This window comes from Ochotona curzoniae, unplaced genomic scaffold (genome assembly GCF_017591425.1).
Source record: "Ochotona curzoniae isolate NIBS_2020 unplaced genomic scaffold, NIBS_Ocur_1.0 contig_4516, whole genome shotgun sequence".
NCBI classification, from domain to species: domain Eukaryota; kingdom Metazoa; phylum Chordata; class Mammalia; order Lagomorpha; family Ochotonidae; genus Ochotona; species Ochotona curzoniae.
The window spans coordinates 3,150,914-3,166,522 of record NW_024466313.1 but is presented as its reverse complement, the minus strand read 5'-3'; the positions used below and the strand labels follow the sequence as shown (position 1 = coordinate 3,166,522).

Below are 15,609 nucleotides of genomic sequence, written 5' to 3'. Positions count from 1 at the left end.
GGGCACCTGCAGGCCTGCCTCTCTCAGCCCCTGGGCACCTGCAGGCCTGCCTCTCTCAGCCTGTGGGCACCTGCAGGCCTGCCTCTCTCAGCCCCTGGGCGCCTGCAGGCCGGGCCTCTCAGCCCTCCCCGGCCAGCCACAGCAAGAGCCTCCTCAAGCCGGGACCACAGGAAAATCACTAAGCAGGCATACTTGGCCACCAACGCCACAATGTCCCTGACACCCTGACACCCTGACACACTTCAGTATGCTGTTTAAAATAGTTACTAGTAAATAATTCACGTAGCATGGCCTACTATTAGCTACCCACGCAAAAAATCACTCAACTGTGAAATCACAGACATCAAAGCTCTCAGGTAACAATCACATCACCAGGAGATTTGGATCATTTTTATCAGGATGTCAATAACTCCATCCTCGGGCGCAGTGTCTGTGAGTGTATAACTGAAGCTGCTTCCTGCATCCCAACACAAGTGAATTAGAACACGCTGAGTGAACTCCTGCGGAACGGAACTGGGCCCCGAACCGAGGGCTGCTCAGAGGACACCTGGCCAGGGTCCCCGGGGTGTGAGGCCCCAGCTGGAGGCAGCTGCTCCCTGATACCCCGGAGCAGCCCCCGCCTCCACACCCACTCCCTTCTCTCCTGCGCCACATCCCAGCCTGTCACAGCGCAGGATCAGCAGCCAGGGGCGAGGGGTCCACCAGGGGCCAGCCTGCCAGCCTGCCTGCCCACCGATGCACATCGCTGTAAATGAGAATGGGGCAGTAGCACAGGAGGGAGCCACTTCTGGCCAGTCAGTGGGTGAGTGGGATGTGGGTGTGAGGGAGTGGCTGGCCACTGACATTCAGGCGGAGGGCACTAGCCCAGCACTGGGTGGCAGAGCGTTGCCAGGCTCCTGGCCGCGACTCCCTCCACGGGCCAGACCGCTCAGCAGCCCAGGGAGCCCGAGCAGTGCTGGCAAGGCCACAGTTGGGGAGGGGCGCGTCTTACCAGTTGTTGACCTGGAGCAGTGTCAGACTGGTCTGAGCGGCGATCTGCTTCTTCTCATCCTCCGTTGGGTAGGGATGCTAAAACACAAAGGAGGGCTGTCAGGGCTGACTGCACGTTACAGAGAGAAGCACAAAATAATTACCGGCAAAAAACAAAACCCAAACCCTGCAGAGGCTCCACAGCGTTCTCCTCCAAAGCCCAACTGGGTGTGGGCGGCCACGAGTGAAGAGCAAGCACTCCTCCTGGCCCCGGAGGCCGCCCGTACTGCAGCTGGGCCGCTGCCCCCAGGCCACCCCGTGTGTGCTGCAGCTGGGCCGCTGCCCCCCCCAGGCCACCCCATACTGCAGCCTGGCCGCTGCCCCGCCAGGCCACCCCGTGTGTGCTGCAGCTGGGCCGCTGCCCCCCAGGCCACCCCGTACTGCAGCCTGGCCGCTGCCCCGCCAGGCCACCCCATACTGCAGCCTGGCCGCTGCCCCGCCAGGCCACCCTGGCGGAGTGTGCTGCAGCTGGCCCGCTGCCCGGGGAGGGTGTCCCTGATGGTGGGAACTGTGGTATGGCACAGTGCAGGTGGGGCTGTGCCAGGGCTGCTACAAGTGCTGTAGACCAGCTCCGCGTGTACCCACAGTGGAGGAGCAGGGCCCCGGGCCCCTGCACAGTCCACGGTCTGTTGGGGTCCGTGCAGTAGATGTGGGGGACATGAGGGGGTGAAGAGTGTTCCATTGCAGGCAGGGCCGCAAGGAACTGCCCGCTGTTTGGCAGGGCCCGCCCAGCGGATGTCTCTACAACCACCTGAATGCAGCTCCACCTTCTTTTGCATGGACACCGGACCACCCTACAGAAGAACTCTAATCCATCCTGGCATTTGCTACTGCGAGGTTAACCTTTTGCTCAGCCTGAGCTTGGAGGTCAATATCTTGCAAAAAGGGCCCTTTATCATTCCTACTGTCTTGGCTGTCCCCATTGAACCTATGCTAATCAAAGGGCCTGTATTTAGGCCTTCATTCTTTCCTCATTCTTTAGACTCCCCTTTTCTTTGTGGTACAAGATTGAGTTGTAGGGTAAGAATCGTAGCAGGAAATTCTAGGTAATGTTAGCAGGAGCTTCTATTGTTTTTAGGTAAAACTAATGGCAGAATTATCCTTAGAAACACCCACTTGGTAAAAAGTCTGAGCCAGAATTTGACTGATTTTGTATAAATAAAGCGGACAGCTTTTGTGCGTGGTCCATTATGATCACAAAGTCCTAGTGGTCCGTCTCTTTCTTTCCTCTTTGCGCCTCATCCACGCACCCTTCGCGAGTTCCGAACTCAGCTGGAGCTGGACTCCGGCAACGGCCGCACCCCTGCACACTCCCAGCGACTCTGAGCCCTTGGAGACAGACTTAGCCAATGCTTTCAGTTTTCCTGGTTTTTAACGTTCATTTATTTTTAATGGAAAAGTAGATTTACAGAAGGAAGGAGAGACAAGAGACAGAGAGAAAGCCATCTATTGGCTTACTCCCCATTCAAAACAACAGAGCTGCGCTGGGCTGAAGCCAGGAGCCAGCAGCTTCCTCTGCGTTTCCCACAGGGGTGCAGGGACCCAAACACTTGAGCCATCTTCCACTGCCTTCCCAGGCCACAAACAGGAGCTAGACAGGAACCAGCACCTCGTGGGGCGCAGCACAGGCAGAGCGTTTGCAAGCTGCCCCTTCCAGAGCCTTTGTCTACCAGCAAGGAGACTGAGGCATTCATGAGTCCTGCTAGACACAGCTGATGGGTGTGTGAGGTGACGGGCGTGTGGAGCTGACGGGCGTGTGAGGTGACGGGCGTGTGGAGCTGACGGGCGTGTGAGGTGACGGGGTGTGAGGTGACAGGTGAATGGAAGTGATAGGCGTGTGAGGTGATGGGGTGTGAAGTGATGGCGTGTGAGGTGACAGGCGTGTGGAGCTGATGGGCGTGTGAGGTGATGGGGTGTGAGGTGACGGGGTGTGAGGTGATGATGGCGTGTAAGGTGACGGGGTGTGAGGTGATGGCGTGTGAGGTGACGGGCGTGTGAGGTGACGGGCGTGTGAGGTAATGGGCGTGTGGAGCTGACAGGCATGTGGAGCTGATGGGCGTGTGAAGTGATGGGTGTGTGAGGTGACGGGCGTGTGAGGTGACGGGTGCGTGGAAGTGATGGGTGTGTGAGGTGATGGCGTGTGAGGTGACGGGCGTGTGAGGTGACGGGTGCGAGGAAGTGATGGGTGTGTGAGGTGACGGGGTGTGAGGGGACGGGCATGTGGAAGTGAGGCACTGCAGGAGGCCCTGAGCTTTCACAGGATTGAGCCTCTGTTGGATTCACCTGTGCTGCCGGGGAAGCACTGGACTGGGGCAGCAGACAGCAGCATTTGTTCCAATTGCCGTTTTATACATGACTGAAAACACTTCAAAAATATAGAGTTCAAGGGCTCGCTGTGAAGCGCAGTAACGAGCTGCTGCCCACACTGCCACCGGGCAGGCCAAGTGGGTGCTGGTTTATGACCTGGCCGCTCCGCTCCCCAACCGGCTCCCTGCTAACATGCCTAGGAAAACAGCACAGGCTGAGCCAAGCGTTCGGGCCCCGACACCCTTGTGCGAGGCCTGGATGGTGTTCCAGGCTCCTAACTTCAGCCTAGCTGGGTTTGGGCCGCTGTAACCATTTGCAGAAGTGAAAAAAGACTCTTTCTCTAATTCTGCCTTCCAAATAAACTAAGCACCCACGGGGAATGATTTCTATCTAGTAATACACAATCTATTTTAGAACCCTTCAAGGCCTTTTGCCACCCCAGGACTGGGTGGTACCTCACTCCTGGCCTCAATCAAGAGCCCAGTGGTAGTCAGGGCAGAGAGCAGGCACTGGATGACAGCGGATCCTTCACCCCTGCAGGGATCGAGCTAACCAAGATAGGGCACTGGGCTCAGGAGCCCCCAGTTAGAGGTGGGAGAGGCCACACCAGCACTGGGCAGGTGCAGGTCTCAGCTGGGCCGGCAGGACCTGGAAGTGCTGAGAAGGGACGGGGTGAGCTCAGGCAGCTCTAGGGGCCAGGGTCCCAGCCACAGGGCAGCGACACAGCTGGGAAGAGGGCTGATCTGGGCCTCTGCGCCAGGAGACCCAGCAGCACCCAGGACTCCAGGCCCTCCTGCCGGGTCCCCAGAGCACCAAGGCCCACCCTGATGTGTCCGCCAAAGGCTGCAGCAGCGGCCCGAGGGCTCCCACTGTGTCCTCCCCGGGCCCCTTGGCCCTGATCACAGGGCAGAGGCTGCTCTGCAAGACCTGCTGGGGATGGGGCACAGCAGTCCTGACTCCACTGTCCTGCAGCTGAGAAGGGGCTGCTCCTGCCAGGAAACAGCAGCATGGGTGCTGGCCATGGACATGGGCTGGACAAGCCCACAAGGACACTCACAGCATCCCCACTTCCCCCTTACTGTGCCGTCCCGTCGAGCATCACAGAGAACCTGGCCCGAGACCCCTCACAGTGGGGCAGACACCAGGAACTGAGCTCCCCCATGCATGGGGGCATGACGAGCCCTGTAGCTGGCCAGGGGAGTGCCCTCTGCAGCCCCTCCTGCCTGTGGGAGTCGGATGCCCGGGGAAGGGGGTCAATTTCTTGGTCAATTTCCACACCTGCACATCTGGCTGCCCTCCCTCCGTGCCCTGCTCAGCCCACTGCAGATACTTAGGCTAAGAGATGACTCTGTGGCTTGGCCCAGGCAGCCCAGCCTGGTCCCATCCCTCGGCGGGGAGCAGCACCCTGGGGTCTTACCCCGATGTGCTGGAAAAGCCAGGAGCGCATGACGTTGGTGGCATGTTTGGGCAGGACACCCCGCTTGTTCTTGGAGGAGCCATCGTCTTGATGCAAGATGCTCAGGTCCTGATTTAACTGCAGCTGGAGCTGTCACAGACAGGAAGCAGTGTCAGTGCCGGAGATGGGGCACCCGACTGCCGCCTCAGATGCCCCACGGCAGACACTCAGGAGCCCAGGATGACTCAGCCGGAAGGGGTCACCCTCTCTTGCCCTTCTACTGGCACGCTGGTGCCTTGTGCTGCCCATGGCACCACCTCGCCGCCAGCACTTCTTGCAGGAAGAAAGCGGTACTCCCTCTTTCAGCCTACAAGCTTTCACGCAAGCAGAGACAGACAGGAAGGCTGCAAGTGCCACCAGCTGGAGAAGATGCAGCAGCTGAAGAGCGGGAGGCCCCAGGGCCAGGACAAAGCCCGTGGCCCCAGCGCACAGTCCCTTGGGGGCACCCCAGACCACAGAGGGAAACGGGTAAGTTACATTCTCTCAATCCAATTTTAAAAGCAAAGGCAGCCAAAACAAAAAAAAATGTGGAGGGGAGGGGAGCTGGTGCTGCTCTGCGGCGAGGCAGGGAAAGCCATCACCATCTGACGTGGGCACCGGTCCAAGTCCAGCTGCACCTTCCCGCTCCCCACTCGTGCACCTGAGGAGCAGGAGACCCACGTGCAAGGCCTGGATGGAGACAGCAACCCCGGGTGCTGCGGTCATGCGGGGAACGGACCAGCAGGAGGAAGATCTTTCTCTGTCCCTCCCTGTCACTCTGCCTTTCAGATAAACTAACAAACCTTAAAAGTATCTGCAAACATCTAAACTGCAGACAGCAACTGAGCCTCATAACCACACACAATTAGGGTCACTAATGTACTTACAATTCCTTCACACTTACAATTGCTACTAAGGGAATAGCTATTTCTATGATTAAAGACCAAGGCCAGCAGCTCCTAAAGCTACCTTATGCAAAGAGCAGGTGCAGTAAATGCTCCAAGCTCAGGGCTGCCGGGCTGGGTAGCCTGTACCCCCGCAGCCCCACCTGCAGCCCTGAGACGGTGACGTCAGCATGGGCAGCTTGGGTCTGTGGCTGAGTCCTTGAGGGCTCCTACAGACCTGAGAGGCACGGCACAAGGACCAGGCTGGCGAGAGGGCCAGCCAGGAACCCCAGCTCCAGATAACCTGAGGACAGGTCCCAAAGCACAGGGAACTGGGCCCAAGTTCCTGGAAGCAGCGAGGCCCCAAACTCCCAGCCACCACCTTAGAGCAGACCTGAAGGTGTGGACTCCATGGCAGCTGGTGTTCAGACTAGCCAAGGGGGAAGGAAAGTCTGTCCATGCGGAACAGGTGCCTGCTGCCCTGGCGCAACGAGCACAGAGGCAGCTGGTGCTCCTGGACCCTGGGCCCGGGGGGACAGTGGACATGGGCTGGGAAGGCCGGAGACCCTCCCAGTGTCCCCACATTCTAGAGCACACGAGCCAGAGAGGCGAGGGAGTGAAGTGTAAGTGGCAGAGGAGGGAAAGCAAAGGCAACCCCAGCCAGCCGTCGCCACAACGGCACCCGTCTGGAAGGCAGAGGGTGGAGGGAGAGTCAGCTCCTCCCTGGCCAGCCCCTGGCAAGGCAGCAGGAAGTGACCAAGTCCTTGGATCCCTGCTAACCACGGGCAGGCCTGGATGGGGTTCCTGGCTCCTGCAGTCAACTGGCGCGGGCTCGGCCAGTGCAGCCTTCGGGGAGGGACTCAGCAAGTGCAAGATTCTCTCTCCCTATCATTCTTCCAAACAAATAAAGCCTCTTTAAAAGGGGGTAAAAACATGCAGAAATTACAGTAATTACGTGAACTGGCAAGAGCCTCGCTCCATTCAGAAGACGAGCAGAGCCGCAGGAAGCGCATGTCCACCTCCAGCAAAAAACACCCTGCTCCCAGGGCCCTGGGCCGAACCCGCCTCCCGAGGGGCTGGAAGCCCAATCCAGTCTGGCTGGCCAGGTGCTCAGCCCAGGCCTAAGATGTGAGTACGTGCCCACAGTGAGCCCACAGGCCTTGTGGCAGCAGTCCTGAGGGCACAGCGCCACCAGGACCGAGGAGAGGCACCCCAGGCAGCAGAGAGCTATGGCCCAAATGACAGGTGCGAATGGATGGCGGGCCATACGGGCACCGCGTGGGGACAGCAGGGCGGCCACACGGGCACCGCGTGGGGACAGCAGGGCGGGCCACACGGGCACCGCGCGGGGACAGCAGGGCAGGCACACGCTCACACGAGGAGGCTGCCCAGCGATGCGAACCACATCCCCTCTAGGCAAAGCACAATGCAGGATACTTTACGGGAAATCCTGTTAAACAACAGGACAAACAAACCTCACTTAAAAAAAATTATTTTTATTGGAAAGGCAGATATACAGAGAGGAGGAGAGACCGAGAGGAAGATCCTCTATCTGTTGACTCACTCCCCAAGTGGCTGCAATGGCTGGAACTGAGCCGGTCCAAAGCCAGGAGCCTAGAGCCTCTTCCGGGTCTCCCACGCACGTGCAGGCTTTGGGCTGTCCTCGACTGGCAACACTGGGACCCATTATGGGAATGCTGGCTTGAGTCTCATCTACCCCACCTCCAACCCAGCTTCTTGCCAATGCACCAGGAAAGGCAGTGGATGAGGGCCTGAGCTCCTGAGGCCTCTGGCTTCAGCCTGGCCCATGGCATATGTGGACAGAGTCCCCGCCTCTGAGGTCGGCCTGGCCCATGGCATATGTGGACAGAGTCCCCGCCTCTGGCTTCAGCCTGGCCCATGGCATATGTGGACAGAGTCCCCGCCTCTGGCTTCAGCCTGGCCCGTGGCATATGTGGACAGAGTCCTCGCCTCTGAGGTCGGCCTGGCCCATGGCATATGTGGACAGAGTCCCCACCTCTGGCTTCAGCCTGGCCCATGGCATATGTGGACAGAGTCCCCGCCTCTGAGGTCGGCCTGGCCCATGGCATATGTGAACAGAGTCCCCGCCTCTGGCTTCAGCCTGGCCCATGGCATATGTGGACAGAGTCCCTGCCTCTGGCTTCAGCCTGGCCTGTCCGTTCCGGAAGTGAGCCAGCTGATGGAAGGCTGATGGGAGCTCTTTCTTTCTCTTGCTCCCTTTGGTGCTTTTAAGATACATAAAAGTACCCGGTGTGGTGGCCTAGTGGCTAAAGTCCTCGCCTTGCACATGCTAGGATCCCATATGGGCATCGGATCTAATCCCGGCAGCCCCACTTCCCATCCAGCTCCCTGCTTCTGGCCCGGGAAAGCAGTTGAGGATGGCCTAAAGCTTTGGGATCCTGCACCCGCGTGGGAAACCCAAGAGGCTCCAGGCTCCTGGCTTCGGATCAGTGAACAGAAGGAAGATCTTCCTCTCTGTCTCTCCTCCTCTTTATATCTCACCTTCCAATAAAAATAAATCTTTAAAATCGACACACGGCCTTTCCTTTTAGTGCAGCCTCGCACCAGGACACTGCACTGCCTTTGCTCACAGACACCAGCTGGGAAAGACCTGGCAAGCAGGGGGAACCACCGAGGCCCTCTCCTCTCTCTGCTCCTGGGCCCTGGGGGGGGGGGGGCACGTGCACAGCCACACCCATGGGGGCCCAGACGCCGGGGAGGTCCCATCAAAGTCCTCGGCCTTGTTGCCCTGCAGCCTGTGGCTCTGCCAGACTCAACCGTGATCAAAGGAGAAAACCACAGGCTGCCCGTGCTCCCCCCAGCCACTCCCCAGCCCCACAGCTGCTCCTGCCTGCCACACTCCCTCCAGCCGCTCCCCAGCCCCACAGCTGCTCCTGCCTGCCACACTCCCTCCAGCCACTCCCCAGCCCCACAGCTGCTCCTGCCTGCCACACTCCCTCCAGCCACTCCCCAGCCCCACAGCTGCTCCTGCCTGCCACACTCCCTCCAGCCGCTCCCCAGCCCCACAGCTGCTCCTGCCTGCCACACTCCCCCAAGCAGCAAATTCCAGTTTGCAGCTGATAACAGCTCAGCAAGACACAGAGAGCCCTCAGGCTGCACATTCCAGTTCAGTCAGTCAAACACCAGTAGCCCAGGACCCAGAGCTGGAGCCAGGGACACAGGACCATCCTGAGGGAGCAGGACAGGGCTTCCAGAGGGACAAGAGACAAGGGATGGTGTGGGCTGTGGTGTGTGTGTGTGAGTGGTCTGGTATGGACTAGGTGTGTAGTGTGTGAGTGGTCTAGGTGTGTTCTAGGTGTGTAACGTGTGAGTGGTCTAGGTGTGTAACGTGTGAGTGTTCTAGGTGTGTAACGTGTGAATGGTCTAGGTGTGGTCTAGGTGTGTAATGTGTGAGTGGTCTAGGTGTGTAACGTGTGAGTGGTCTAGGTGTGTAACATGCGAGTGGTCTAGGTGTGTTCTAGGTGTGTAACGTGCGAATGGTCTAGGTGTGTAACATGTGAGTGGTCTAGATGTGTAATGTGTGAGTGTTCTAGATGTGTAATGTGTGAGTGTTCTAGGTGTGTAACGTGTGAGTGGTCTAGGTGTGTAACGTGTGAGTGTTCTAGGTGTGGTCTAGATGTGTAATGTGTGAGTGTTCTAGGTGTGTAACATGTGAGTGGTCTAGGTGTGTAACGTGTGAGTGGTCTAGGTGTGCTTTATGTGTCTGGTGTGTGTGTGAGTGATGTCTGTATGTGTGGTGTGTCTAGGCAGCCTGTGGCATGTATGAGTGACGTGTGTGTGTGTGGTGTGTCAGTGTAGCGTGTGAGTTACATACATTGTGTGACAAGTGGTGTGCATGTGTGAGTGGTGTAAACTGTGTGTGAAGTATGTGGTATGCATGTGAGTGCCATGTGTTAGTGGGGTCTGTGTACGAATAGTATGTGTATGCAGTGTGTGTGTGCCTCTATGGTACGTGCTCTGTGTGTGGTATGTGTGAGTGGGGTATGCGTGAATAGTATGTGTGGCTATGCAGTATGCAGTGCGTGTGTGTGCTGTGTGTGGCTATGCAGTATGCAGTGTGTGTGAGTGGTGTGTGTGTGTGTATGTGTGTTGTGTGTGGCTATGCAGTATGCAGTGTGAGTGGTGTGTAAGTGTGGCTCTGGAGTGTATGCTGCGTGTGTGGCGTGTGCAGAGGACACACAGGATGAGCGGCAGATGCAGGGAAGCGGACTCCCACGGAGGGTTCCTGCCGGAGAAGGAGGCCAGCTCACGGGCAGCGGGAAGGGGCCCTCTGACCCCCAGCTCTGCATGGACAAGGGGCGGATCAGAGGGCGGCTGCAGCCTGTTCTGCTCGTGTCCCTGAGGGCAGCTCACTCACTCCCACCCTTGCAGGATACACACGTACCTGGGAATTCTGGATCCTAATGGTTCCAGGCGACAGTGCCTGCGTGACCACCTGGCCCTGTGGAGTGACGACCGTGACAGGCTGATAAACCGTGCCGCCTCAAAAGGAGAAGGAGCAAGTTAATCAACTAGCGAGTCTTGGTGAGCTAAACTGCTTTGGCAATCTCGGCGCCCTCACGTACAAGCCAGCCTCCAGCCTGACAACTTCCCAGTCCCCTCAAATGCTCCAGTGCTGTGCCCCGCTCCCACGCAGCACCCCTGGGGGGTGGACGAGGGTGCTGCCAGAGCCTGGCTGCTCCCTAGCTTGCCCCTATTTCCTGCAGTCGGCACCTGTCCCAGGTCTGGCCCAAGATTCAAGGTGAGCCTGGAGCCCAGGCACAAGCCTGTCTTCCGTCCCTGCAGGGCTATCCTGGTGCTGTCGTGACCAGCAGCATTTCCTGCACGTGAGGTCTCCCGCCGACCAGATTCTCTGTAAGCTCCAGAGGAAGGTCCACCGAGTGCTGCCCCGGGACCCAGGCTGTTGTGTCCCTGGGTTGTCACTGTCACTTAATGACACGACTCAGGACCTTCCACGTGCCGGGAAAGCAAGATTGACAACCGAGATACTAGAAAGCACAGCTTTTCTTTTCTCTCTGTATCTTTCTAGAAAACCCTCCTTTTCTTTGCAATTTTTTGGGGGGCATAAAAGTTGCATAAAATGCATGTGAGAATGAATGTGAGAGCACTCACGTGGCTCTGGGCTCTGCTGCTGCTGCAGGCACTGACTGGACACTACCACTTTGACCGCACACGAGCGCATGGAGCAGGGGCCTGCCTCCAGGGGCCTACCTGCCACTGTCGCCATGGTTACGTTCCCCTGCTGCAGGGCGGAGGCGGGCACCACGATGCCTTGAGGGCTGAGGGTCCCCGTGATGGCACTTTGAATCTGCTGGGGGTCAGAACACACATTGAAGGGACAGTCAGAACATGGACACTCAGGGTCACAGTTTAGAACAAGAGGTGGAGATATCCACACTCAGACACACGGGGCAGCCCACACCCGGATGGAGGGAGCCTACATCTGGATGCATGGGGAGCAGCCCACACCTGGATGGGGGGCAGCCCAAACCCAGACGCACGGGGATAGCTCACACCTGAGCAGGAGGGAGTCCACACATGGGTGGGAGGGAGCACGCACCCAGATGGGGAGCAGCCCACACCTGGACGGGAGGGCTTTGGGGCAGCATCATGCAATGGGCAACCCAGGCACAGACACCAACCAGGGATTAAACACAATGGTCACTTCGCTGGGTGGCTTCCAAAAGATTATTTTTCTTTTCTTTTTTAAAAAAATGTATTTATTTGAGGGCCCGGCACGCTAGCATAGCAGCTAAAGTCCTCGCCTTGAACTCACAAGGGTCCCATGTGGGCGCCACTTCTAGTCCCAGCTGCCCTGCTTCCCATCCAGCCCCTGCTTGTGGCCCGGGAAAGCAGTCGAGGATGGACCAAAGCCTTGGGACCCTGCACCCGCATGGGAGACCCAAGAGGCTCCTGGCATCGAATTGGCTCAGCTCCAACTGTTGTGGCCGCTTGGGGAATGAACCATCAGACAGAGGATCTTTCTCTCTGTCTCTCCTCCTCTCCATATATCTGCCTTTCCAATAAAATAAATAAATCTTTTTAAAAATAAAATGTATTTATTTGAAACACAGAGCAGTGGGGTTGGGGCTGGGTCAGCAGAAGGAAGGGAGGGGAAGGCACCCCACTGGCTGACACCCCATGGCGGGGGGCAGCTGAAGCCAGGAGCCCACCCTGCTCCCCCACACAGGTGGTGAAGGCCCGAGCACCTGGGCTGTCTGCATTGCCAGGGGGCTGCCGGCCTCATACTGACACTGATACAGGAGGCTAGTGCTGGAAGAGGAAGCTTAACACGCTACGCCTCCACGCCGGCTCCCATAGGTGCTGCCCGTCTCCTGGCCCACTCCACGTGCCTCAGCCACAGACCTGTGACCAAGTGGACGTGGCCTTCTACCCCCAAAGCTTCGTCCACTTCCACACCAGGCCCTCCTCAGCCAGAAGAGCCTAAACAAAGACCTGGACGTGGCGGGGCAGAGGGCAGCGGCCCCGACGGTGGCCTGGCCCACAGCACTGACCCCTCACCACCCTGCTACCCGTGTGTCGAGCACCTGTGGTTAGATCCAGCAGCAAGTGCTCCCAAGGCCTGTGAGCACCTCACTGGAGGTCCTGCCCACAGGATGCTGGCTCCACACAGCTCTGCAAGGGCAGGCAGCTGGCATGGAGAGACCAAGGGGCCCCAGCATGCCCTCAGGCCTGTGTCATCACACAGCATACACATGCTGGCCTGAGGGCCACAGCCGCTGTGGGTGTGTGACAGGACTTGGCTGAACATCTGCCATGCTAAGTTGATCGAAACACAAGTTCAGGGCCCGCGCGACAGCATAGTGGTTAAAGTTCTCGCCTTGCATGCACCAGGATCCCATATGGTTGCCAGTTCTAATACTCTCTGTCTCTCCTCCTCTCTGTATATCTGACTTTGTAATAAAGATAAATAAATCTTAAAATGAATAAATAAATAAATATAAAGAAACACAAGTTCAGAATTTAAATCGATCACCCAACTGCCACCCTAAGAGCCCAGAGAAAGGGAAACAGAACGAACCCACAGCAAGAGGGCAGAAGGATGGGCCCGGCGCGGTGGCGCAGTGGTTAAGGTCCTCGCCTTGCACGCCTGGGATCCCATATGGGCGCTGGTTCAATCCCGGCAGCCCCGCTTCCCTTCCAGCTCCCTGCCTGTGGCCTGGGAAAGCAGTCGAGGACGGCCCAAGGCTTTGGGACCCTGCACCCGCGTGGGAGACCCGGAAGAGGCTCCTAGCTTCAGATCGGCATAGCATCGGCTGTTGCGCTCACTTGGGGAGTGAAAATCATCGGAAGGAAGATCTTTCTCTCTGTCTCTCCTCTCTGTCTCTCCTCTCCAATAAAAATAAAAAATAAATCTAGAGTGAACAGTTTAAATAAAAGCCTGACTTAAAAAAAAAAAAAAGAGGGCAGATGGAAATAGTGACAGCAGAGCAGAAACCAAAAAAAACTAAATTAGAAAAATTACTGAAACAAAATGCTTGTGTCTTTGAAAAAAATCCTACATAAATAAGCCTCCAACAAGAATGAAAGGAAAAGAAAAAAGCAAAAAGAGACAGAAGACAGGTTAGCAGTCCAAGGAATGAAGAGCAGGGACCGTGACAGACCACGAAGACAGCCAAGGGGGCAGCTGACCAGGGCAGGGGCCAGGCGCCAGCTCCTCGGGGCTCACTGCCACGCACACAGCCCACCCGACACGCGAGACCAGCTCCACCAGCTGTGCAGCCAGCAGGAAGTGGGTTTCTAACAGCACAACTCCTGGGGACTCCATACTAACAGGGGATCTCTTCCAGAAAACACGGGAGGGGGGCAGCTCCCCAGTCCGTTGGCCGGAGCTCACGTCGGCCAGACCCCGTTCAGGCCAAGAAAGTACAAAAACCAGCCCGCGCCCGGCACCCCTTATGAATGAACCCGAGTCAGCTTAGCATCTTAGCAAACAGAATTCAGACAACACATTAAAAAACAATCATGTGCCATGGTCACGTGGAGTTTATTCCAGCAATGCTCGGCTCACCCAACACTAAAAATGGCGAGTAATCCCGCACTGTCTCCAACGAGAGGGCCGCGCGATCTCCCGTGTCGGTGTAGGGAAAGCACCTAACCCAGGATAATAACACCCTTCAGAACAACGGCAGTCCACAGAGTGCTTGGGGAAATAAAACCCTTACAGCCAGGCTCACTAGTGCAGGAAGACTGGAAGGTGCCCCTGGAGCCGCGAGCCAGGCAAGGACACCTGCTTGCAGGGCCAGGATGGTTGCAGAGCAGGCTAAGCCTCCTGCAAGCACCGGCCTTCCATCTGGGCCCGGCACCTCCACAGGAAGGGCTTCAGATCAACTCGGCTCTAGTCATTGTGGCTTCTTGGGGAGTGAACCAGTGATGAAACCTCCTCCTCTCTGAAAAATTTGCCTTTCAAGCAAATTATATGATTTATTTTATTATTTTTTTAATGGAAACTCAGATTTACAGAGAGAAAAGACAGAGAAAGGGATCTTCCATCTGCTGGTTCACTTCCTAAGTGGCCACAATGGCCAGAACTGAGCTGACCGAAAACCAGGATCCAGAAGCTTCTTCCAGGTCTCCCATACGGATGCAGGGTCCATCTTGTACTTTGGGCAATCTTGTACTACTTTCCAGGCCACAGGCAGAAAGATGGAAGGGAAGTGGAGCAGCTGGGACATAAACCGGCACCCACATGGATCCTGGCACATACAAGATGAGGACTTTAGCCACTAGACTATTGCACTGGGCTCAAAAATAAATAAATCTTAAAAAAAAATAAAGCAAAAGACAAGACTGTGTGTTTTAGCCAATGCAATAAAGCAAGAAAAAGAAATAAAAGGTATATTAGAGCCGAAGAGGAAAAAAAATGCAACTGCCCCTTTTTGCAGGTGACATGACTGGTAGGAAACCCTAAGGAATCTACTCAAAACCAAAACCAACACACCCATCCATGTAAGGTCATGGGACACAGGTTAAACCCAGGTGGCGGCTGTTGCAGCAGAGCCAGTTCAAGCCCTGGGTGCTGCTTCCAGCACAGCTCCCTCTACGGTGCCTGCGAGGCAGCACATAACAGCTTGGATCTTCAAGTCCTTGCCACCCGCCCACGGACGAGATGGCACCCCAGGCTTCTGCTTCGGCCTGGCCTCTGGCTACGTCAGAAGCAAACCAGCAAATGGACACGTGCTGCCCACTTTGCTCTCTCTACTCTCTTACCCATCACTCTGAAACTCATGACCTTTTTTCTTAAAAGAAGATGACAAATATGTTACCAAAAAACCAGTGGTATTTCAGTCTAGTGACATGAACATGCAGACAGCATTACTGGATAGAATACTTGTACAGAACTCTGGGAACTCCTGTCTGACATCACAGAAGGCCTGCACCCCACACTGCAGGGCCTGGGCCAGGCCCGGCTCCACTCAGGATCCAGTTTCCTGCGGACACAAACCCCGGACGCAGCAGATGGTGGCTCAAGTGCCTGGGAGGCCTCTCCTGAGCTCCCAGCTCCCACTCTGAGCTGGCCAGCCTGCTTGCTGTGAGCACCTGGGCAACGAGCCAGCAGAGCTGTCTCTGATTCTCTATCACTTGGCTTTTCAAATAAAAATAAGTTCCTAAAAGAAACAAAAATGTAATGAAAGCACACACACAGAACTTGGATGTCAAGCACTGCTAAGCCCGGAGGACAGGAGACGCAAGCCTGTGGGGACGTGGGCCAGGCTAGGAATTAGAAGACTCCACACAGCCAGGACAAGTCCACCCAAACTGACAGATGTAGGGGCTGCATGGGATTCCGGTCAAAACGACAAGATATTCCTACAGACAAGATGGGGCCAGTGTTGACTGGGCCCAGAGCACAGGGGCTGGGCAGAAGGCAGCACTGACACTCAGGGACCT

At 56.7% G+C, this 15,609-nt stretch overlaps 1 protein-coding gene across 3 annotated transcripts in view; it reads right to left on the bottom strand.

The window, feature by feature from the left end:
• Positions 1-15,609, bottom strand: part of PKNOX1 (PBX/knotted 1 homeobox 1) — a 42,097-nt gene that overhangs the window by 6,651 nt on the left and 19,837 nt on the right. For all 3 annotated transcript variants that reach the window (XM_040986668.1, XM_040986667.1, XM_040986669.1), the window contains 4 exons: positions 10,909-11,008; positions 10,082-10,179; positions 4,754-4,882; positions 992-1,068 (listed from right to left, as the gene is read on the bottom strand). In XM_040986668.1, the coding sequence (XP_040842602.1) occupies positions 992-1,068; positions 4,754-4,882; positions 10,082-10,179; positions 10,909-11,008 (404 nt within the window). The remainder of the gene's footprint in view (positions 1-991; positions 1,069-4,753; positions 4,883-10,081; positions 10,180-10,908; positions 11,009-15,609) is intronic.